The following is a 24,865-nucleotide window of genomic DNA, read 5'->3' as shown; positions in this document are numbered from 1 at the left end:
CAAGGCAGAAATATATGAGTTGAGGTATTCTTCACCTCTCCTCATCAGCTGGTGACCTATCCAATTAACAGCTTTCGATGTTGTCAGACAAGATCAGCATACCTTAAGGAAAAGTCATATGGAGCCTGTGTGTATGAATGCTCTACTCACACCAAATACAGTTTTTTACAACTGTTTACACACGTTTTTAAAACTATGTGTCTATTTTTTCAAAACTCCACACACAAAACCCACAATTGCTTACACAAAATGCAAAATGCCTCAAATCTCCAGCAAAATGACACACAACATTAAAAATGTCATAAACACATGTTTACAGTATAAAGCAAACATTCGCCTCACATTATAAACACTTTTGTCATAATATGACATTTTGGATACATCATGTTCACACTGTTGCTCAAAACCTAAAGCTCTTCTGTCTTTCATAGACTTAGTTAGTTTTTAGTAGTTATTTTCTAAAGACAAGTGTGTGTGGGGGTTGGGGGGGGGGGTCGTGTACAGTATGTATTCATAGGCCTATAGACCCTTTCAACTGCAGAAGCAAACAATTCTACAGTAAGCGTTCCTACGGCATTTCTGGAGGCACAGAAAAATGTATTGAGCTAATGGTACTGTAACATGGGGACAAACAAAAATAGAGTAAAAAGACAAATTTTACATACGTAAAGTCAACTTTTTGTAGAACATTACTGTAAGCTAAAGTCCGATTACTGTAATTTTCAAAGTATCTGCATTGGTTCTGAATATTTCAACCGGAAATCCTCTAGGAGCAGATTGAAAGGGTCTATACCTATATAGAGAGTATATCTGTTCATAGACCTAATACAGTACTAAGGCAATGATTGGATGGTGTTCAGTAAAGTAAAGAGTGTTTGCACATGTGAAGAGAAAGAGTGAAGCACTGGTGATTTAGTGTGGCATTTTGATGGGTTGTGTTTGAAGAACGAAATCAAGTTACTTCCTGTTAGATTTTTGTGTGTTAGGTAGAAAATTGTGTTTGGTGTTTTGCAAAATGTGTTTTAGTCAATTGAAAACTGAGTCAAACACTGAGAATTAGTATATGGTTTTGCAGATTTGGTGTCGGGTTATGATGTTTGGAGGACATGTTTAGAAAATTGTGTGACAAGCAAAGATTTTGTGTGTAAGCAGTTGAAAAAAACTGTAAGTATGTGTTAGTGTATGTATTCATAGGTCTATAGAAAAAATTATTGAGCTAATGGTAACTTGGGGAGAAACAAAAATATAGTAAAAAAGACAAGTTTTATATAAAGTTGACTTTTTGTAGAACATTACTGTAAGCTAAAGTCAGATTACTGTAATTTTCCTTTCAAAGTATCTGCATTGGTTCTGAACATTTCAACCGCAAATCCTCTAGGAGCAGATTGAAAGGGTCCATACCTACATATAGAGTATATCTATTCATAGGCCTATACTACATGTAAGGCAATGATTGGATGGTGTTCAGTTAAGTAATGAGTGTTTACACATGTGAAGAGAGAGAGTGAAGCACTGGTGATTTAGTGTGGCATTTTGGTGAATTGTGTTAAAAATAAAATCAAGTTACTTCCTGTTAGATTTTTGTGTGTTAAGTAGAAAATTGTGTGTGGTGTTTTGCAAAATGTGTTTTAGTAAATTGAAAACAAGTCAAACAGATTGTGTCAAATTGAGAATTAGTGTATGGTTTTGCAGATTTGGTGTGGGGTTATGATGTTTGGACAACATGTTTAGAAAATTGTGTCACAAGCAAAGATTTCGTGTGTAAGCAGTTGAAAAAAAACTGTAAATCAGGTAATGTACTGAATGTAATGTATAATGTATGTAAATATATTGGTTTTGATAGCATGGTTTTATCATGAATGAGTCAATGAGTAAATGCATGGTACTACAGTACTGTATGTGTACAATACCTGCTTGGTGTGTGATTATTCTTAATAAAAAACAATTCTTTGTGTTAAACTTTTAAACTCTTCCCTTGTACTCATTTTAGAATGTCTGTCGTGTGGAAGAACATGAACTGAGAGCAGAATGTTTCTGAGGCACTCTATAAAGGCTACTTTCTATGGCAAGCCGATTGAGCATTTACAGTTTTTTTCAACTGCTTACACACTAAATCTTTGCTTGTCACACAATTTTCTAAACATGTCCTCCAAACATCATAACCCGGCACCAAATCTGCAAAACCATACACTAATTCTCAGTGTTTGACTCAGTTTTCAATTGACTAAAACACATTTTGCAAAACATCACACACAATTTTCTACCTAACACACAAAAATCTAACAGGAAGTAACTTGATTTCGTTCTTCAAACACAACCCATCAAAATGCCACACTAAATCACCAGTGCTTCACTCTTTCTCTTCACATGTGTAAACACTCTTTACTTTACTGAACACCATCCAATCATCGCCTTAGTATAGGTCTATGAATAGATATACTCTCTATATAGGTATGGACCCTTTCAATCTGCTCCTAGAGGATTTCCGGTTGAAATATTCAGAACCAATGCAGATACTTTGAAAATTACAGTAATCGGACTTTAGCTTACAGTAATGTTCTACAAAAAGTTGACTTTATGTAAATGTATATAAATGTTTTCTTTTTACTCTATTTTTGTTTGACCCCCCCCACACACACACACACACTTGTCTTTGGAAAAAAAGAAAATCAGTGTTCTGGTGTACATCTGGTGGTCACTGTATTCTTCTTTGCTTTTTTTCTTGTTGGCTGTAAAATACTGTATTCGCAACAGCAAATTATTTGGGAAAAATCACAATTTTTTGGTTTCAATATTGCTTGCATTTTTACTGTGTATTTCAACTTCTCTCTGTAGATACCGTAACTTTTACTCTTGTATGGAAATACATAAAGCCTATAAAATCAAAAAAGCGTTTTGTACAGTGTGTACATGATGTATCCAAAATGTCATATTATGACAAAAATGTTTGCAATGTGAGGCGAATGTTTGATTTAAAGATGTGTTTTTTTGTGTGTAATTTTGCTGGAGATTTGAGGCATTTTGCATTTTGTGTGAGCAATTGTTGGTTTTGTGTGTGGAGTTTTGAAAAATAGACACAGTTTTGAAAACGTGTGTAAACAATTGTAAAAAACTGTATTCTGATATCTTGATATCAGGCATACTTGTTATGTACATGTAAGCCATTTTTGTCAACTAGTTAACTAGTGAGCCATGATTGTGTGAACTAGTTAACTAGTGAGGGCCAAAATATGCACACTAGTTAACTAGTGGGAGCCAAAAGGCTCACTAGTTAACTAGTAAACACCTTTTAGCTTCACTACAGTTTTTTACAATTGTTTACACACGTTTTCAAAACTCTGTGTCTATTTTTCAAAACTCCACACACAAAACCCACAACTGCTCACACAAAATGCAAAATGCCTCAAATCTCCAGCAAAATGTCACACAACATTCAAAATGTCAAAAACACATGTTTAAATCAAACATTCGCCTCACATTACAAACACTTTTGTCATAATATGACATTTTGGATACATCATGTACACACTGTTGCTCAAAACCTAAAGCTCTTCTGTCTTAGGCTTTCTATATGTATTTCCATACAAGAGTGAAAGTTACGGTATCAACAAAGAGAAGTTGAAATACACAGTAAAAATGCAAGCAATATTGAAACCAAAAATAGTGATTTTTCCCAAATAATTTGCTGTTGTGAATACAGTATTTTACAGCAAACAAGAAAAAAAGCAAAGAAGAATACAGTGACCACCAGATGTACATGGAGTTTTGAAAACACTGATTTTTTTTTTCTTCTAAAGACAAGTGTGTGTGTGTGTGTGTGTGTGTGTGTGTGTGTGTGTGTGTGTGTGTGTGTGTGGGAGGTGGGGGGGGGGGTCGTGTACAGTATGTATTCATAGGCCTATAGACCCTTTCAACTGCAGAAACAAACAATTGTACAATTTTCTGGAGGCACAGAAAAATGTATTGAGCTAATTGTACTGTAACATGGGGACAAACAAAAATAGAGTAAAAATACAAATTTTACATAAAGTTAACTTTTTGTAGAACATTACTGTAAGCTGTAAGTCCGATTACTGTATTTTCTCTATTTTTAAAGTATCTGCATTGGTTCTGAATATTTCAACCGGAAATCCTCTAGGAGCAGATTGAAAGGGTCTATACCTATATAGAGAGTATATCTATTCATAGACCTATACTACAGTTTTTTACAATTGTTTACACACGTTTTCAAAACTCTGTGTCTATTTTTCAAAACTCCACACACAAAACCCACAATTGCTCACACAAAATGCAAAATGCCTCAAATCTCCAGCAAAATGACACACTACATTGAAAATGTCAAAAACACATGTTTAAATCAAACATTCGCCTCACATTACAAACACTTTTGTCATAATATGACATTTTGGATACATCATATACACACTGTTGCTCAAAACCTAACGCTCTTCTGTCTTTCATAGGCTTTATGTATTTCCATACAAGAGTGAAAGTTACGGTACAGAGAGAAGTTGAAATACACAGAATTATTGAAATATTTTGCTGTTGCAAATACAGTATTTTACAGCAACAAGAACAAAGCAAAGCAAAATACAATGACCACCAGATGTACATGGAGTTCTGAAAAAGCTGATCTTGCCTAAGACGGAAATGACTGACTACTATCAAATTACTTTGCTTTTTCCAAAGAAAAGTGTGTGTGTGTGTTTACTGTATGTGTGCGGGGGGGGGGGGGGGTAACTTGGGGAGACACAAAAATATAGTAAAGACAAGTTTTACTGTACATAAAGTCGACTTTTTGTAGAACATTCCTTTCAAAGTATCTGCATTGGTTCTGAACATTTCAACCGTATTGGATTTCAATCCATACCTAGAGAGTACAGTATGTCTACTCATAGGCCTATACTAAGGCAATGATTGGATGGTGTTCAGTAAAGTAAAGAGTGTTTGCACATGTGAAGAGAAAGAGTGAAGCACTGGTGATTTAGTGTGGCATTTTGATGGGTTGTGTTTGAAGAAGGAAATCAAGTTACTTCCTGTTAGATTTTTGTGTGTTAGGTAGAAAATTGTGTGTGGTGTTTTGCAAAATGTGTTTTAGTCAATTGAAAACTGAGTCAAACACTGAGAATTAGTGTATGGTTTTGCAGATTTGGTGTCAGGTTATGATGTTTGGAGGACATGTTTAGAAAATTGTGTGACAAGCAAAGATTTAGTGTGTAAGCAGTTGAAAAAAACTGTAATTAACTAGTGAGAGAAATGTCTACTGGTTAACTAGTAAAGGCCAAAATGCATACCAGTCAGCTAGTTGAATGCTTTTGGGTCTCACTAGTTAACTAGTGAAGACACAAATGCCCACTAGTTAACTAGTGAGGTCTAAAAAGTGTCACTAGTTTACTAGTGTGCACCAAAACACCCACTAGTGAACTAGTGATGGCAATTTCCATTCGACTAGTTAACTAGTGAGATGCAAAAAGTGTCACTAGTTTACTAGTGTGCCCCAAAATGCCCACTAGTTAACTAGTGAAGGCCATTTCAGCCCCACTAGTTAACTAGTGAGATGCCAAAATGGTCACTTGTTAACATGTAAAGGCCAAAATACCCACTAGTTTACTAGTGAGGGTGTTGTGGGCCTTACTAGTTAACTAGTGGCATGCATATTTTGTTCACTAGTTAACTAATTACACCTAAAAACACAAACAAGCTGACCGTTTTTTGTTCACTAGTTAACTAGTGGAACAATTTAAGTCTCACTAGTTTGCATGTGTGGCAGTGAAGCAGCTTACTAGTTAACTAGTGAAGACACACACTAGTGGCTGTTTTTGAAGCTATCTAGTTCAGCCTTTTACTAGCTTATAGAGGGCATTTTGAGCCTTACATGTTAGCTAGTGAGGACAAAACACTGTCCATAATTAACTAGCAGGAGAAAAATGCCCCTCACACTAGTAAACTAGTGGAATTTGAATAAATACACAAACGGCTGGCATTTTGTGCAACTAGTTAACTAGTGGGACGTAACATTGGCCACTAGTTAACTAGTGCGCAATGTTGCACTTGCATGCAAATGAAGAAGGCGGAACAAGGATTTTCATTGGTCCATTTAGGACTCAGAAACCTAGAAAACATGGCTGACTTCTAAGAGCAAACTTTTATAAACTAAGATCGTTTGAGCATAAAAATATGTTTTGATAACATGTCTAGTGACAACGTTGTGGTGTATTGCTGTAATCTTCGTTCTACAATCTTTAGTTTTTCAGTTATTAGTCTGAAAATCACGATAAAACTGGAGGCATTTGTATATGGTTGCCTAGCAACAAAACGTTTCAGTAACATGAACATTGATGATAGCAATGCTGATGTGGCAAGATTAGCTCAAGTGGTTAAGCAGCAGGAGATCATGTGGGAGACCAGGGTTCAAGTAGGCCACGGCTGAAGTGCCCTTGAGCAAGGCACCTAACCCCTCACTGCTCCCCGAGCGCCGCTGTTGTTGCAGGCAGCTCACTGCGCCGGGATTAGTGTGTGCTTCACCTCACTGTGTGTTCACTCTGTGCAGTGTGTTTCACTAATTCACGGATTGGGATAAATGCAGAGACCAAATTTCTCTCACGGGATCAAAAGAGTATATATACTATACTTATATACCTCAGAAATATTTCCAAGATTAGTTCCATCTTAACTTTTAAAGACACTGAGACCATTATACATGCATTTATTTCTTCACGTCTGGATTACGGCAATAGTCTTTTTTCTTGTCTGAACCAAAAATCTATAAAGAGACTAGCCTGGCGAGCCAGACCCACATTAAAATGTAGGGTCTGGGCACTCACCGTTCGCAGTGCTCAGTCCGAGGGGCGGGATAATCAGTAGTCTTTCAAATTCCCTCTGCACGCAATAGGACGCAATAGGATATTTGTTTTCAAGTAGCAGGGAATTCAAGCCAAACCGTTGCAACTCTGCCATCAATCATTATGTTAAGCCCACCAAACGACTCTATACACGATTTCAATGTCCTGATTAATTTTCGATTTCTGGAGCTCACAAGCCAACGGAGAGTTGCTAGACTAGCCCTGGCAGCAAATGTAATTTGCTGCCGCTAGGGGCGCGTCTAGATTTCTACGCTATAAAGAGACTTCAAACTGTTCAGAATTCAGCTGCCAGGCTTCTTACTAAGACAAAGTACTGTAATCACATTACTCCTGTTTTAGCCTCACTGCACTGGCTCCCAGTAAGCTTTAGAATTTATTTTAAGATTCTTCTGATTACTTTTAAAGCTCTACATGGCCTGTCTCCCAACTACATATCTGATCTCCTAGTACCTTATACACCTGTGCGTACTTTAAGATCCTCTGGTAGTGGTTTCCTAACTATTCCTAAGGTCAATCTCAAAACTAAAGGGGAGAGAGCATTTAGTGTTAGGGCACCTAGGCTCTGGAATGACCTGCCTGATGAAATCAGGTTAGCCAAGTCAGTATGCTCTTTTAAATCCCTCCTTAAAACTCATCTTTACAAGCAAGCCTTCCTTAGTTTTGTTTAAGTAATATACTTCATTTTGTGTTAAGTTTATTAAGTTCTATTTCAGTAAGTTTTATTTCAGTGTCAAGTTTTATTTCAGTAAGTTTTATTTCAGTGTCAAGTTTTATTTCAGTATCCTAAGTTTTATTTCAGTGTCAAGTTTTATTTCAGTAAGTTTTATTTCAGTGTAAGTTTATTTTCCTTTTTCAAATTTATGTTAAGTTCTAATTGAATGCATTTTCATTTATGTTAATATTGTACAGCACTTTGTAACTTTGTTTTGAAAAGTGCTATATGAATAAAGATTATTATTATTATTATTATTATTATTATTATTATTATTATTATACTGAAGTACCGTTGCAGAGCAGTGTGTCACTTTAGCCACTAGGGGCACCCATCAGGACCTGACCGCGAGGCTATGAACAGTAAATTTACATTTAGACTGGGTGGGATTATTACATAATACCCAATAGGAGTCTTCTACCCACCCTCTCATTAGAATTTGTAATAATAGCCGTTTCAGGCACTAGTTAACTAGTGAGCTGCTTCACTGCCACACATGCAAACTAGTGATACTTCAATTGTTTCACTAGTTAACTAGTAGACAAAAACGGTCAGCTTGTTTCTCTTTTTAGGTGTAACTAGTTAACTAGTGAACAAAATATACATGCCACTAGTTAACTAGTAAGGCGCACAACACCCTCACTAGTAAACTAGTGGGTATTTTTACCTTTACATGTTAACAAGTGACCATTTTGGCATCTCACTAGTTTACTAGTGGGGCTGAAATGGCCTTCACTAGTTAACTAGTAGGCGTTTTAGAGTAAACTAGTGACACTTTTTGTACCTCACTAGTTAACTAGTCGAATGGAAATTGCCAGCACTAGTTCACTAGTGGGTGTTTTGGTGCACACTAGTAAACTAGTGACACTTTTTAGACCTCACTAGTTAACTAGTAGGCATTTGTGTCTTCACTAGTTAACTAGTGAGCAGTTCTGCCTTCACTAGTTTACATGTAAGTGTGACGTTGAAGCCACTAGTTTACTAGTTAAAGTTCCTTTGGCCAGCATGTTAACTTGTGTGCCACATGCAAATGTTGTGGGTGGGATTTTGTGAAATTCTGCGCTGTGATTGGTTGTCATGTTCTATTTGGACATAGGGAGCCAATAGAAAGCCTCAATTTCCAGAGTTCTCCGCCTCCTAATTTTAATTATGCGCCACTAGCTGACTAGTGTGAATTTAGGCATCAACTAGTTTACTAGTATACATTTATGACCTCACTAGTTAACTATTTTGGACAAAGGATGCATCAACTATTTAACTAGTGAGCCTGCTGCCATCACCTAGCTAGCTAGTAAGCCATTTATGGTTCACTAGTTAACTAGTGACATTGACCTATACTCCAACTAGTTAACTAGTGAGGAGTTTTGTCTTCACTAGTAAACATGTGCACATTTTTGGCTGTCACTAGTTAACTAGTGAGACCCAAAAGCCTTCAACTAGCTGACTGGTATGCATTTTGGCCTTTACTAGTTAACTAGTGGACATTTCTGGCTCTCACTAGTTAACTAGTTGAGCTAATATGTGTTCACTAGTTAACTAGTGGGCATTTATTCTGTCACTAGTTAACTAGTGTGCACAAAAATGGCTCACTAGTTAACTAGTTGACAAAAATGGCTTGCATGTTGGCCTGATATCAAGATATCAGAATAAATGCTCAAGCGGCTGGCCAAATTACATAGAAGTTAACAAGTGGGAATTTGACATTCAGTAGTCAGCTAGTAAACATTTTTGTACCTTACAAGTTGACTAGTAAAATATAGAAGTCTTTAAACTAGTTAACTAGTGCACATTTCAGTGTCCACTAGTTAACTAGTGAACATGCTGAGCATTACTAGTTAACTAGTAATATATGAAACATATTAACTAGTTAACTAGAGAGAATTTGGGCCTTACTAGTTAACTAGTGAGCATTTTGGCTGTCACTAGTTAACTAGTTCACACAGAAATGGCTCACTAGTTAACTAGTGGACAGAAATGGCTTGCATGTACATGACAATTATGCCTGATATCAAGATATCTGAATAAATGCTCAATCGGCTTGCCATAACTTTCACTGGACCAGCTTCACCACACTTGGTCAGAGTGGAGGTGTGATTAAAATGATATGTGCGTGCCAGTTGAAGTCCCCCCCTTTATGGTGAAGGTGCCAGTTTCAGTGTTGTCTTTGGTGTTTCCAACACAAACTAATAACCCATTTTGTTTGGCCAGATTAATGATTTTTTGTGCTCAGAAATGACTTAGAATATAGTAATTACAGTAATTTCTGCCTCTGAGCAAGATTACCTTAATTACTGACCTTGGATCCAGATAATACATCCAGCAGGCTACCATAACAACGTAATTTTTTTAATTACCTGTCTGCAAGATCAATATCACTGCAAATACCTGAGAATATGATAAACCATATCACATCAGCCATATGGAGAGCTGTGCTGAGCAACCACATTATGGCAATATCATTTGCTAAATTCAGAGTTAATGTTCTTGAGAGGTAAGCCTCTCTATTTTTCTCTGGTCTCTCACCAACATCCATTTCTCTATTTGTCTCAAGTCTCATTTTCAACTCAGGAGGCTGATATAAGGGCAAAAGGTCTCGCAAGTTCTGAAATATCTATCAGTGTTGCTACTGAATGGATCCCACTGGATTACCCTGAGATATATTTAGCCTTTTCCGTGGAGGTGCTGCCCTCTGAGAGACTGCATTTTGCTGAATCATTGTCGATGGTTCTGTTCACAAGGTTATTTTCAGACAAACAAAACAATTTTAGTTGTCACAGCTGCCCCTATTTTTTATTTTTATTATTATATATTTTTTAAATAACTGACAATAAAGGATGAATGTGTCAGCCTTTCCAAATGGCCAGATTGTTTTGGTCTTAATAAAGAATATTATTTTCTAACAGGCTCGACATTCAATAATCACAAAGAGTTGATTAATGTAATGAAAAATGATTACATCCGATTTGTAATAAGTGCCCTACGGTAAACAGAAATGACTAATGTGTTCAGCATCTCACTTCTGACGATAGCAACCCACACTTTCAGAATTCCACTCTCGCAACATGAAGCCAGAAACTAGCAGCACTGTCATAAGTGCCATGATGAGTAATGGTCTTGTGCCTATGGCTATCCACCTCAACCCCAGACTGGGCCTAGTCTTTGATCAGAAGCAGGCACAAATCAAAAGAATTGATTTTAGACTTGGACCTCCCCATCAGAAAAATGCCCAATCAATAAGCGAGTGTTGTTTTTATTACACACTGAAGCGTCTTTCGGGTTATTGCTTGGACAACCACAGAGAGTTTGCTTAGGTCAACGACGAACAATATGTTCAAAGTATTCAGATAGATGGCTAAAGAAGGTCTTGCTTCTCAAAATGGCACCAGTGTGTGTGTGTGTGTGAGTGACTGTGTTTATGTAACTCTTAACTCAGGCAATGGGTGGTTGCAGTATGTATTACAGAGTCAGAGTTGGAAAAACTGTCTGTTGTTGAGCCAAAACTTAAAGGCTATAAGTATAATTAAGTTTGTCTTGAAATTGGACTTCAATTATCTTCAATGTAACCTCTGGTTTATGTGTTTAATGCTAATACAAGTTTTGTTTATATTTCATCTGCAGCCAAAGTGGTGTGCTCAGGGTGTATATGTGGGTGTGTATGTCGAAGTGTTTAAAAGCACAACACCTGATATAATGCAATCATGTCCGAATGATTAACGTAAATGAGAGAGGCATGGGGTTTTGCAATAACCGTAAAAAAGCCCACTGACTGCTTAAATTCACCCGCATTAACCGTGTTAACAGTGTGTAATTAACAGTGTGACATACACGATTTTCCACATAGGTTGCACAATTTGGTTACACAGAGACGAGTGATGGCCTACACATTAGACTCACCACGGCCGCTCATCAGAATGTAAACCGAGAGGAAAAATCGCTTCATTTCAATGCGCTCTGCGACTCGAGCCATCGCAGATATATTCCAGGACCATGGCCAGCGCCACTCGCATGGCTGGAAGTGGCCATCGCTCGCACCTCTCAAGAGCTACTTCAAGGGCCTGCACGCTCTCTCTCTCTCTCTCTCTCTCTCTCCTCTCTCTCTCTCAATGTTGCGCTTGCCCCCTCCCCACCTCCTCACCTCCTCCTCGCGCTTCTCCTCGCGGTGACTGGCGGACGGAGACACAGCGCGCACACGTAAGCAGCGGCAGCAGTGAGCTAGAGCAACGCTAGGAGATTGCAGTGTCCGCGTCCGCATCTTCACGGGAAGCAGACGTGATTGAGCATTTGCTGGGACAGAGAAGATTGTGGGTTCGCATCGAGCTCAAGATAACATTAGATTAGCAGTTGAGGTAGAAGGTTTTAGGGCATTTTTTATTTTACTTATATTTATTATCCGTCCGGTAGTAGCCTATTGTTACCATTCCGACGTTTCAGTGCCTCGCAAGGTTACCGCAGTTGTAGGACAAAATGTTGGATCCATCATCCAGCGAGGAGGAATCAGAGGGGATAGTAGAGGAGGAAAGCAAGGAGGTGATGGCACCTCAGTCCGGATCCCGAATCTCACCGAGCAGGACAAGCGAAAGCTCGGGAGGGCTCCAGCCAGGTAGCCGAGGCAGCAGTGCTCGGCCGTCCAGCCCAAGTCCGTCGGCAGTTAGCGAGCATGAGAAAGAGGAGGTGGAGAAATTGCAGAGGGAGGAAGAGGACCGAAAGAAGAAGCTGCAACTCTATGTCTTTGTGATGCGATGCGTTGCCTATCCCTTCAACGCCAAACAGCCCACCGACATGGCGAGGCGACAGCAGAAGGTAGGGAAAGGGGTTGAGGGTAGTTTACCAGTCTCAGGGAAGTAATTTCTGGCTAACCTTGAATTGTTGACAGCCGACTTATAACCTGCATGAACCGCATGGTCACCTAAGCAATCAGCACAAATCATTAACATGGTCCAAGGAGCGATTATTCTATGTAGTAATGACCTACGCGTAGTGCGGGGGACATGAGGCCCCCATTGATGTCTAAAGATGTGGAGACTAGTGGGACGGGCGAGAAGGCTATTTCAATTAGCTTCACGGGTTTCGTCAGAGGGGAACCAAACCGATTGAAATCTCTAATCAGGTCGAGAATTCATCTGGCGCCCCGTTGACAGATAATGCTGCTAGACTGATGGAGCAGGACCAAAATAAAGCCGTGTCATTGCGATAGTAGGCTACATCTCGATAGTCATGTGATGAGCACATACGGAGTCGGATGCTCCGCGTTCTTGCCGTAGCGGGATGCGTTTGTGTTTGCGCCATCTCTCTTGCCTCAATGAGTCCCTTCCCAAGGTGACTCTTGCTGGGGGCAAACTGCACGCATGGGATGTTTAGAACCGAGAGATATGTCCTCATAACATCGCTGATAAATTAATCAATTTGATGCATTCTCACAACTCACTATTTGTATAATTCATTGATTGGACTAGGTGTTTTTCTTTCTTAATATATTACGTGTTTCAGGCTATACACTCAATGGTTAACAGATCACTAGGCCTATCTATAGATGCAGCTATATTTTCTTTTAACAGACAATGCTGCATTTTCCTCATCAAAGTCCTTTTTAAACCAAGGGTAGAATGTTGTGACATACCATAAAGGTCACAAAGTGGAATGATTCACTGTACTTTCTGTTAGATATTAAATAGACAAATAACCAGTCAGGTTTTGATCTGTAATAAACACCTCATTTTGACATTTCTCACCTCTGTGCTTTGACCTTTTAGCAGAGTGAAGATGTTTAATAGATGTTTTCACGGCTGCCTAACCATGACAGCACATTTGCTAAGGAAATCAGGAAATGCTAAGCTGATGAATATATGCTTTTGTTTAAAACTTTGAACTTATGTAATTTTCCTATAAAGGAATGTGCCCTGCCCACTCTACCACACAGGATAAGTTTGATTTCAAATCTGCAGTGAAATACTTACCTGTTCACTCAGAATAAATTCCTGAGAAATACCCATTCACTGAACAAAACACATATTAAATGAAAACCAGATGTGGGAATTAGAAATTGATGTAGTTTGCTATTGGTCACATTGATTATTATGTAAATTCAGTAACTTGCAAGATTAGTGTCTGATAGGAGTTGCAGCCAAGACTTAGAAGCACGTTGAATGCCATCTAAGATGCCCATAAAGTATTGTGCACTTTTGTCGCCAGATATGTATAAGCTATGAAATGCATGTGTGTGTAGACATTCAGACCTTTATAACTCTTTGGTGTTTCAAGCATGCGAGCAAATCTTGACTTGACCTGCCAAACATGTAACAGTATATATATATCTACCATGTTCCAAAATCATATTGTGTTATGTTTATTATCAATTACCAAATCTAGGTATCATTTCTGTCACAGCAAACAGTAATCAATAGTATCCCTAATTTAACTGGACCCACCATTCAGCTGACTTATTTGCTCCTCCTCTTTTCATTGAGGGTTGTTCGTCACCAGTAGCTATTGTATTACTCAGGGTTCCACTGGTTTGCATGCCAGTGATATTGCATATCATATTTTTATCATGCCTTGTCATCCATGACCTGAAGTGATCAACTTTTACCAATAATAATTACCCTTATGAACTACTTATTATAATTATTAAGTACTTTTTTGAGATTGACCTCATTTATTTCAGTCAGAGGACTTATTTCTTGGAGCAGTAGTTCGTCTGAGCTATAGTGCCACTTTTCGCAACAATCTAATGCTTCATCAACAATCTAAAAGCAAATTGCAACAGAGTGAATCATGACCAGATTACCACATCCCACACCCTCATAAAATGACAAGAGGAAGTGTTGTTGGTTAATCTGCTGTGAGCATGCTGGCTTCTCTTGAGCAGATGCACGGGTCCTTGTTTCACAGGCCTGATCAAAAGGCCCATATGGTTTGAAGTGCTGTAATCAATAAGGCACTGTGGCCCTGCACTCCTGGAGAGGGTCAATACTGTGTCATTACAAGGAACCATGTCGGAGCCACCAGGAGTAGCCAGGGGTGTGGGCTGGCTGTGTTGGATGTATTGTTGCCGTAACCTGTGCTGTCGGTGTCATTGTGAGATTTGAAGCACAGTGTCATGCTCAGTTCATTTATGTTTGTGTCCCTTTTTTGTCATGTGACAGGGAGATTTAATTTGAATAAAAATATTGTTTTTAGAACAGCTTTCTATAAAGGCAGACAGGTCAGATAGTGTAGCTTGTAGCTTACCTTTGGCTAGCAAGGGCATCCTATCATCAGCCACACAAGACCATCATTCACCCTCCCCTGCTCACAGCTCTGTGGATCAGTGTAGCTATTGCTCCACACTAGGAAACACAGCCAAATGATCACAGATGGACACTCTCTATCTCCTTATCACACTGACACTGTTGGATACACCTCATGTCAAAATGTTGTTTTGTATTGGTGCAGGTTAATGTACTGCGATGTTATGTTACATTTGAGTAAGAACATATTATGCTAGCACAATCCTTTTTTTTTGCCCCATGCCCGCTATGTTTATGAACGAGTGTCTACAGTGAAATAAAGAGGGAACCAGAGGCATGTTGCAGCCTGATATTTATTCTTTACACACACATTATGTTTATCTGTGTGTTTATGTTTGTGGTTATGTGCCTCTTTCGTATTCTTCAACATTTTCAGTTCTCAGACAAGGATTCTTTCTCTCTTTGAGGACCTCTGAGAGTATTAAGGACTGTTAAGGAGTTTATACATAATTAAGTTGCGTCAGGCATGCTGTATATTTATTATAAATGGAATGAAATTATAAGACATATAATGGACAGAGATATAATATCTACAATAAAATATAATGCATGTTTATCACTTCCAATATATGTGACTGAAATAAGTAAAGTTGCAGATCTTTATGGTAAAGCTAGTGCCAAATCTCTTTCCCATTTTGGAGCCTTCTTTAAATCATCTAGTGACATCTTATTTTTTCGATTTAGTACTAGTTTTACAAATCGTAGCGTCATGAGTAGAGCCTTCATTTTGCAACATAATGAAGCTACACATGCAGATATTCCAGAATAAATGTGACAAAATCATTTAGGCACGTTTGCCCAAGTGGTACTGTGCTTTGTACTGTGGGAGTAGCACAGTAGCACACTGGCGATCGAGCCTGACGCATTTGCACTGCGGTTGGCCTGTGCTGTGCTTTCTGTTCCTCGTGATAGTTGTCTGCGGGCAGGGTAATGAGTGGGCTATCGCCAGCAGACAGGCCTTTTTGCCCATTGTTTGGGGCAGGCTGTTGCTCCTTGACGTGCTGAGCAGTGACCCTGTGAAAGACAAACACAATGGAGCAATTACAGACTGTCACTTTCCATCGGGCCCTTTGAAAAATCATTTACCTCCAGTGGACGCCGTGAAAGTGCTATTCTCTGTGGCCCACGACACATACTTTAGTGGTGGCACTCTGGGCGCTTTCTTTTCTTTGTCACCATTTTATTTCTGTCAAACCCAAAATGCAGGTATGTTAGGACAGGCATACATGCAAGGAGAAGAGTTTGTATAAATATGTTTATTTTAAGGATTTTTTGACCACAGCTTGATTTTAAAAAATGTGATAATGAAAAAAACTAGACACTTTGCGCACCAAAATTATTTCTTTGACCAAGAACACTTTTCCAGAAGTCGAAAACATCTCCTGCAGACCTTTAAAATCCAAAGTGCTGCCCTTAAGCGTGATTTCCTTTCAGCTCCCTTTGAAAGCACACTAACACAACAGGCAAGCCAGCAAATGCCCATGACTGAGTTTCTAATGGAGGAGAAGTTGCTGAAACTGGATTTGACTGACTGTACCCAAGTGAGTTGCTAACCCAATCAGTGGGTCTGTTGCTTAGTGCTGCCCACAGTGGGCTGTGATGAGATTAGCTCGTCAGCCCCCTGCTCCTGTGTGCTACACCCCCTGTGACTCCTAACCCACCTACCTGAGCGCCAGGGCTGCCAGGAGGCTCTTGAGCAGGGACCTTTGGGTCTGATCAGCTCGTCCGGCTCCAAAATGAGATGCTAATCACTATGCCATTGTGCTGGAGCTCTGTGTTAGCGGAGACGACGATGAGGCAAAAGTCATACATTTCTCCCAGACAAACTCTTGTGGGAAGACTAATCTTGTTTTGTGACTGAAGATTATGAATCTCTCTGTCTCTCTGTTTGTTTGTGTGTGTGAGTGTGTGTGTGTGTGTGTGTGTGTGTGTGTGCCTGTGTGTGTGTGTGTGTGTGTATAAGAGAGAGAGAGAGAGAGGTAGAATGGGGTGAAAACAACTGAAGCGAGAACATAGACAAGATTGACAGAAAGATGGGAGACTGGAAAAGCTCTGAAAAAAAACCCTCTTGTTTTGAAGATATGTGAAAGTATCAAGTGCTTTTAATTACAGTGCCAGATTTTTGTTTATTTTGAATACTTCAAAGATCATCATTCTCAATCATTTTGATCTAGTTAAAGTGGGATACTCCAAGCGTCATTCAGTTGAAGCCGCACAATCAGGTGCTTCACAGCGGAAAGACAGTGGACTAGTAAAAGAAAGAAAATAGACTGGAGCACACTAATTCAACTTGCAGTCTTTACTAGTGCAAACAAAAACGATTAACATTTTAACACCACTGTATCTTCGATCTTTTCTATGCCCCAAAACTTAAGTGATGCTGCTGAGCCATGATTAACCTGTGCATAATGTTGAGTCATTGCATACTGTAGTTCATGTTACTGTATGTGTATGTATTGCAGTCTTATGTTCAGAGATTCGAGCCTTTAACACTCTTTTGGTTTGACCAAACCACAGGGACATTTCAACAACATATAAACAACATCAACAACATCATCATAAATTGTTTTGATTTTTGCCCAGGGAACAGAAGAGGCTAATTGTGCCTATAGCAGCAAGTCCTTCTCTATCATCATGTCATGGTCTTGCCACTGACCACTGTGCACCATTGAGGCCACCATCTCCAACACCAATCTGTTCAATAATGGTCAAAAATGGGAATGGTTAATACTTAGGGGGATAGATAATGTGATTAGGCTCTTCACTGCTGTAGCCATCTTTTCCTCAGATCACATTTACTCTGTTATGTTACTCATCTTGTGTGATGAACGCAGCCTTTGCATTTCGTAAGTGGCATTCCAGAGCCAAAGGCATGAGTTTAACATAGCATCTACAATGCTTAGTGTGACCATTCGGAACTCGAATATTTTGAACTTGGAAAATTGCACTAAAATGGCACTTGAAGTCTATGTTAACAAGTTAGCTTGCACACTGCCTGGCTCAAGCCGTGTCGAAAACGCGTACATGCTAGAAATAGGACCAACGCCTATTTTTCACTCAACACTGTGTTCAACGGTGTTCACACCTTTTATGCAGGATGGCGAATAATGCCAGAACATTTCAGTCTTGAGGAGGCTGTATAAAAAGCCCTCACATGCAGTCGCTTATGATTAGCATAGTTTATGTGAGTTTAGAAGTTGTTTATTGATGATAAATCTTTAAATAGCTTTAAAAACTGAGGAAAACTGGACTGAGGAAAATATGTAACAGGATTTTTAACAGAACAGACATAAAATCAGGGTTTATTGCCGAATCCTCCTTACTGGTAGATGATTTGCAATATATGCTCTGAACATTTGTAATGGAGCTGGTGAAATATAATTTTATATGTCCATTTTAGGGCAATGTGAGAAAATGTGTGTGTGTGTGTGGGGGCGGTAGTTTAGTGTGTAAGCATGCTTACTTTGTTTCCTGCCTTTGCAATTTGTGGTGAAACTAGAAGCATCTTTATATATCTGTATTATTAGATGTGATTAGGAAGACAACATTCACCTACAGTGTGTGTGAGTCTGGCCTCTAATGAGGTGTGTTACATTACAGAGGCCTTTGAGTGTGTGGTTCAGGATTAATTAGAAGCACACTTTTGTCTGTATTAGAAGGTTTCACAGGGAAACTTACTTCCTTTTTGAAAAAAAAAGACAACAGCTCAATTAGCTGGAAGAATTATAGTTCTGTCCACAGAGTACAACCACCCACCTGGCTTTGTGACTGTGTACACACTAGGGGACATGACAGAGAAATACACTAGGGGATAGAGAGCTAGAGAGGGAGAGAGAGAGAGAGGGAGAGAGAGAGAAAGGAGAGAGAGAGAGTGTATGTGTCACAGTAACTAATAAGAGGGTCAGTTAATTAAAATGTTTTCTCAGCAAATCGTAATTACCAATGAATAAAGAAAGAGCATACGTTTGCACCTTTCAGTGTGCAAATGTGTGGGTGTAGATGAAATGACCCTGTACGAGAAATACAAATATTAGAAAATGACAATTGTCATCACAACAGTCACCAGCTCATTTTGGATTAGCATATCACTGAAATAGTTGTGCACCAAAATGTCTTACAAAATGAAAGGCCAGGGAAGTACGATGCCATGTTGAATAAATAAGATACAAAGCGACTTGGGCAAGAATATTTTCAAATAGGAGATTATTACTTCATTATTCTTCATTACTATGTCCCATAATAATGAAAATGCTGGTGTGTCAGTATGATGAAAGATGCTGGGAAATGTCAGCTAGACACATGACCATCTGCTATGACTTTAGAAATTGTCTGAGAACTCCCCGGCAGCGTTTCATTGAATCACTTCGGACACATTTGCCTTTTATTACTACTAGTTTCCCTCTCAGTTTGTCAATGGGCTGCAGTTACACAAGAAATATCAGCTTTGGCAACATTTTATTAAGCCCATGTTGTCATGTCAGTAATTCTGACAGTAAATTTCCATTTAGAGAGAGAGAGACAGAGAGAGAGAGAGAGAACTTGTAACAAAAAGAGCGGAAAGAGAAGGATGGCGCTTTTAGGATGGAAGGATAACCAGATGTCTCTACTCTCCAGCTGAGGCTAAATCAATATCACACACACACACACACACACACACATATACACACACACAAACTAACACACACGCACACACAAACACACACACACACATACACACACGTATACACACACCCCTGCACACACACACATATATACACTCACACACACACACACATATACACTCACACACACCCAATTGTCACACCAGCCTCCAATTTCCCTCTCTCTCTCTCTCTCTCTCTCTCTCTCTCTCTCTCTCTCTCTCTCTCTCTCTCTCTCGCAGCCCTTCAATATAATGTGCACCTCCACATGTCCCCCTCAATGCCATTTCCACCATTCTCTATTCTTCTTTTCTGCCAACCTTCCCCGGGACCTTGGATTTCTCCGCACTCTCTCTCTTCTCCCCGCCTCCCCTGTATGACCTTTGCCATTCCTCAAGGTGGGAGGAAGCTGTAACCTCAACGCCTCCCGTCCCATCCAATCAATGCTCCAGTGCCATCAGATTTCAGCGCCGATCATTCAGGCTCTGTGGCGTTGTTTCTTCCTCCAGTGTAATGGCAGAGGAGTGGAGCGGAGTGCTGCAGCACACACACAGACACACACACACACACACACACACACACACGCACACACACACACACACACACACACACACACACACACACACACAGAGAAAGAGAGAGAGAGAGCACAGCCATGGCGGATGGCTTCCTCCGCGCTCCATCCTCAGAGAGGGTGTGTTCTTGTGTTAAATATTGAATATGCACCCAGGCTGGGCCACTCGCTGGTGGGAAGCCAGCTCAGGCATGCCGCTGCTGCTACTGCTACTACTGCCGCTGTGCTGTGCTGTCACATGGCAGAGAGCCTTATTTTTAGGATTAGGGGGAGCTGAATGCAGCCGCTCATCCTCAGACTTGCTGGCTTTCCTGAAACGGGAGGTGCCCATGTCCGCATGTAAGCACACACAAACACACACACACATACGTACACACACACACACCCACACGCACACACACACACACACACACACACACACACACACACACACACACACACACACGAACACACACACACACACACACACACACACACACACACACACACAAACATTTACTCAAGCACTGCATTTGTGTATTATGTTATAGTCTTGCAATAAGACACATGTGGGAGTGGGTTGAGTAAAGAACATCCCCGTGCTTGTGAACCAGCTATAGGGATAGATGCAAAGAATGCATCTGTAGCAGTTGGCATTGGGGTTTCACACACAAGTTTTTGAATGGTACGTGTCAGGTCCACCATGGGGATGGGTTCCCTGTTACAGTAATTCATGACTTGCCTGATTTCAACATGCTTCCCATTCACGATGCAGAGCGATGCATTATGAAATAGTGGAGGTCTGTCCTCTCTTGGAAGGCTGTAATGTTTCAAGCTTGAAAGGGTTTTCAGCTGCAGGTGACCGTGCGTGCCCTGCATTAGAAAATAGATCTGGTGCCCTACAGTACGTCAGTGCTGGCAGCAAGCAATCTCACTTTGGGCTTTTCATTTGCTTTTCCCTTCCTGCAGCGCTGCTCTGTTTTGACTCTTGCGCAATCTTGTCCACCCTCTCATACTTGTTTTCATTCCTCCTGCCTCTTTCTGATCCGACTGTGTGTGTGTGTGTGCATGTGTGTGTGCGCGTGCGTGTGTGTGTGTGTGCGCGTGCGTGTGTGTGTGTGTGTGTGTGTGTGTGTGCGTGTGTGTGTGTGTGTGTGTGTGTGTGTGTGTGTGTGTGTGCATGTGTGTGTGCGCGTGCGTGCGTGAGTGCGTGCGTGCGTGCGTGTGTGTGTGTGTGTGCCCATGTGTTTGTGTGTTTGTGTGTGTGTGTGTGTGTGTGTGTGTGTGTGTGTTTGTATGTGTGTGTTTATGTGTTTTCGTGTGTGTGTTTGTGTGTGTGTGTGTGTGTGTGTGTGAATATGTGTGTATGTGTGTGTGTTTGTGTGTGAGAGACAGAGAGAGAGAGAGAGAGAGAGAGAGGAGAGTGACAGTGAAAGTGGGTGCACAGTGGAGTGGGCCCTAGGAGGAACTGGCACCTGTCCTGTGTTTCTGATTAAAGAGCTGCACTGCTCTGGTGTAGCGGAGCAATGTCAGCTACATTCAGCCACTGGGCACAAGACAGAGCATGCCCAGCAGTGACCGGCCCTGGTCCCTCCTTCAGGAGCCATGGCCTTGCAGACACCAGCTACTCACCAGCCTCCATCTTACAATTCATTTTTCAAATCCACAGCAGGCATGAAAAAAAAAATCACAGAGTGTTACGTAAGCCAAAAATGAGGCATTGTGTAATGCTCACTTCATGCGCTATTCTGCTAAGCCTGAGTGCTTTGCCACACTGTGGCATGTGCAGAGGCTTATTATTTTATTTCACAAAGACTAGGTTTGGTTGGGTTATTTACCCATATATAAAAACAGAATGCAAATGGAACCAACTTCCCCGCATCGTTTCGCGTCTCATTTGTCAGCTGAGACTGGAACGTCGGCATAGCTGACTCTTTCATGTGTGATGGAAATAGCCGCAGTTCTATTTCATTGACCAAAATAATTAGCTTTAATCTATTTTTAGTGCTCGTTCTCAGCCAAATGAATGCCAAGTAGAAAACAGTTGCCGGCAGCGACTCTCTGAATGGCCTTGATTGTGTTAGGAATGTGATTGTGAGTAAATTGCCGGAATATTAATTGGTGTAGATCATACCAGCCGTTGCTGACCGATCTGCTCTCTGTCAGGGTATATACTGTAGAGATGTGCAGAAACACTCTGCTCGCTCGCACCAGCCGAGCAAGCCCGTGCAGCTGGCCGGTGGCTCAGTGCCCGTGGGAATGGGGGGGGGGGGGTTGTCGCTGTGAGGGGTTGTGGAGAGCTGGGGGAAGGTTTGGGACCCGGTGACAGAACCAGAACAGGGGGGGGGGGGGGACTGGTAGACGAGTTTGAACATCATGTTCCTCGCTTGTCATGCCGTCTTGCCTTTCACTTGGTGCCTGGTGCGCATGTGCCTATGTGTGTGTGGGTGTGTGTGTGTGTGTGTGTGTGTGTGTGTTTCACTCTTTCTCCTGTGCCACGAGTGGCACTCGTGCTTGGTGTTTTTGATAGGTGTGTTTGTGCCTGTGTGTGTAACAATCACATAGAGCAGACGTCCCACCTGCCAGAGAGTATTTCAGAAGCTTTTTACTGAGGAGTGTGTGTGTGTGTGTGTGTGTGTGTGTGTGTGTGTGTGTGTGTGTGTGTGTGTGTGTGTGTGTGTGTGTTTGAGCGTGTGCATGCACACACACTTGCATGCTTGTGTGTGCATACAGCTGTGTGTGTGGGTGCATTTGTATGCGTTGTGTGTCTGTTGTGTACAAGAGGGCGTGTCTGTTTGTCAGGGCGCGTCTCAGCTGCCCTCGTGTCCCATTGTATGTCCTCGGCTGTTTGCCATGACGAGCTGAGGACAACAGACAGAGCTTTGGTCACCTGCTCATCATCCTCATGTTGACATGCCAAACGATGAGGTAATTCTCCCCACTGGCCCAGAAGTCATAGGCAAGGTGGATCACCTTACATGCAGCATTCTCTTTCAATGGCTTTGCAGTCTATTGTTCTGGACAATGGCTGACCCCACAGTTTTACATGAATTGATTCCATTCATATACTGTATTGGTGGTCAAATCTTGGCATACCAAATTACTTCCTCATGGTGCCATTGCCCAAGAATGTTTAAAAATGTTGTCAGTTTCATAATGGTGGTCAGTTTCATAATGGTGGTCATAATTTTCCATAATGATGCATATATGAATACCAAGTATATTTTAACTATTTTTTGGATTTTCATTGGAGTTTCTTAAAGAGTCCATTTTCCAAAATAATAATATTTATAATTAATATTGAATATGAAATCCACATTCTTTCCCTCTTTTACTGTAATTATGCTCTAGTTGCATTTTTTGTCTTAGGATTCAGTCTGAACATCTCATCAACACACTAAAGGTTCTTAGATTTTCTTTTGGCTGGGTGATTGAAAGCCCTTAATACAAATGCATTAAGTATATTAGAGCAGTGTTAAAGCAGAATCAATAGTATCCAATATAAAATCAATGCCTGGCATTGCAATGGACTCTAAATGGAAACACTCCAACGACATATATATGTCTCCTATCTCTGTATCTGTGTAGGTATGAGTGTTTGAGTGTGTCTGTGTCTGTCTGTGTGTGTCTGTGTGTGTGTGTGTGTGTGTGTGTGTGTGTGTGTGTGTGTGTGTGTGTGTGTGTGTGTGTGTGTGTGTGTGTGTGTGTGTGTGTGTGTGTGTGTGTGCGTGCGTGTGTCTGTCTGTCTGTCTGTCTGTCTGTCTGTCTGTCTGTCTGTGTGTGTGTGTGTGTGTGTGTGTGTGTGTGTGTGTGCGTGTGTGTGTTTGTGTATGTGTGTGTGATAGAAAGCTATTCCCATGTGACTGGTTCTCTCCTTTTCACATCGGTGGCCTCTTTATGACGTGTGTACATGCATAGGCGGGCGCTTGGCCTCATGTGTGACAGGTAAACTGGCTGATGAATGTCTCTGGGGGTCTTTTTACAGCGTGTCCATGAATCCTTTGGCCGCCTGTGCAATCTCAATAAGAGCCGGCCTGGAGAGGAATCGATTGGCCGTAGCTGGTAGCGCTGATGGAAATTCTGCATTTTTTTCTTTCCCTGCGCTCTATCCATCAGGGGCTTTAGCAGTTCCACGGCTCTTCTGTTAATTACACGGGGGGGTGGGGGGGGTCGAGGAGCCGGACCGGGAGGACGGACCGCTGTGACGTGACGTGACATGAAACCAAGCGAGATTCAGTGCTCCTCATTACTGCCCTCTGGCCTGCTGAAGGGAATGAGAGTGGTGTGAGAGAGAGCAGAGAGGACGACGACACACACACGCACATACATACAATACATACATACATACAGTACACGCATACACACACACACACACACACACACACACACACACACACACACACACACACATGAACAGTCACACACACACACACACACACACACACACACACACACACACACACACACACATGAACAGTCACACACACACACACACACACACACACACACACACACACACACACACATGAACAGTCACACACACACACACACACACACACACACACACACACACACACACACACATGAACAGTCACACACACACACACACACACACACACACACACACACACACACACACACACACACACACACACATGAACAGTCACACACACACACACACACACACACACACACACACACACACACACACACACACACACACACACACACACACACACACAATTACACTGTACACCCCCATATAAGACTATCAGAACTATGGTGTGCTGTTGTGGATTAGAAATGTTTTG

General features: G+C 40.9%; 1 protein-coding gene across 1 annotated transcript in view; it reads left to right on the top strand.

Annotated features, from left to right (window-relative positions):
• Window positions 1-11,930: 11,930 nt before the first annotated feature.
• Window positions 11,931-24,865, top strand: part of LOC143103753 (calcium-dependent secretion activator 1-like) — an 83,720-nt gene continuing 70,785 nt past the window's right edge. The window contains exon 1 of the mRNA XM_076267562.1: window positions 11,931-12,375. Coding sequence (XP_076123677.1) covers window positions 12,040-12,375 — 336 coding nt within the window. The 5' untranslated portion in view covers window positions 11,931-12,039. The remainder of the gene's footprint in view (window positions 12,376-24,865) is intronic.

Source organism: Alosa pseudoharengus, unplaced genomic scaffold (assembly GCF_046254945.1).
Source record: "Alosa pseudoharengus isolate Yale_2024_CS ecotype anadromous, Long Island Sound unplaced genomic scaffold, YU_APseudo_1.1 YU_APseudo_1.1_scf_5, whole genome shotgun sequence".
Taxonomy (NCBI): Eukaryota; Metazoa; Chordata; class Actinopteri; order Clupeiformes; family Clupeidae; genus Alosa; species Alosa pseudoharengus.
Note: the sequence above shows the minus strand (reverse complement) of the source record. Positions and strands in the feature narration are given on the sequence as shown.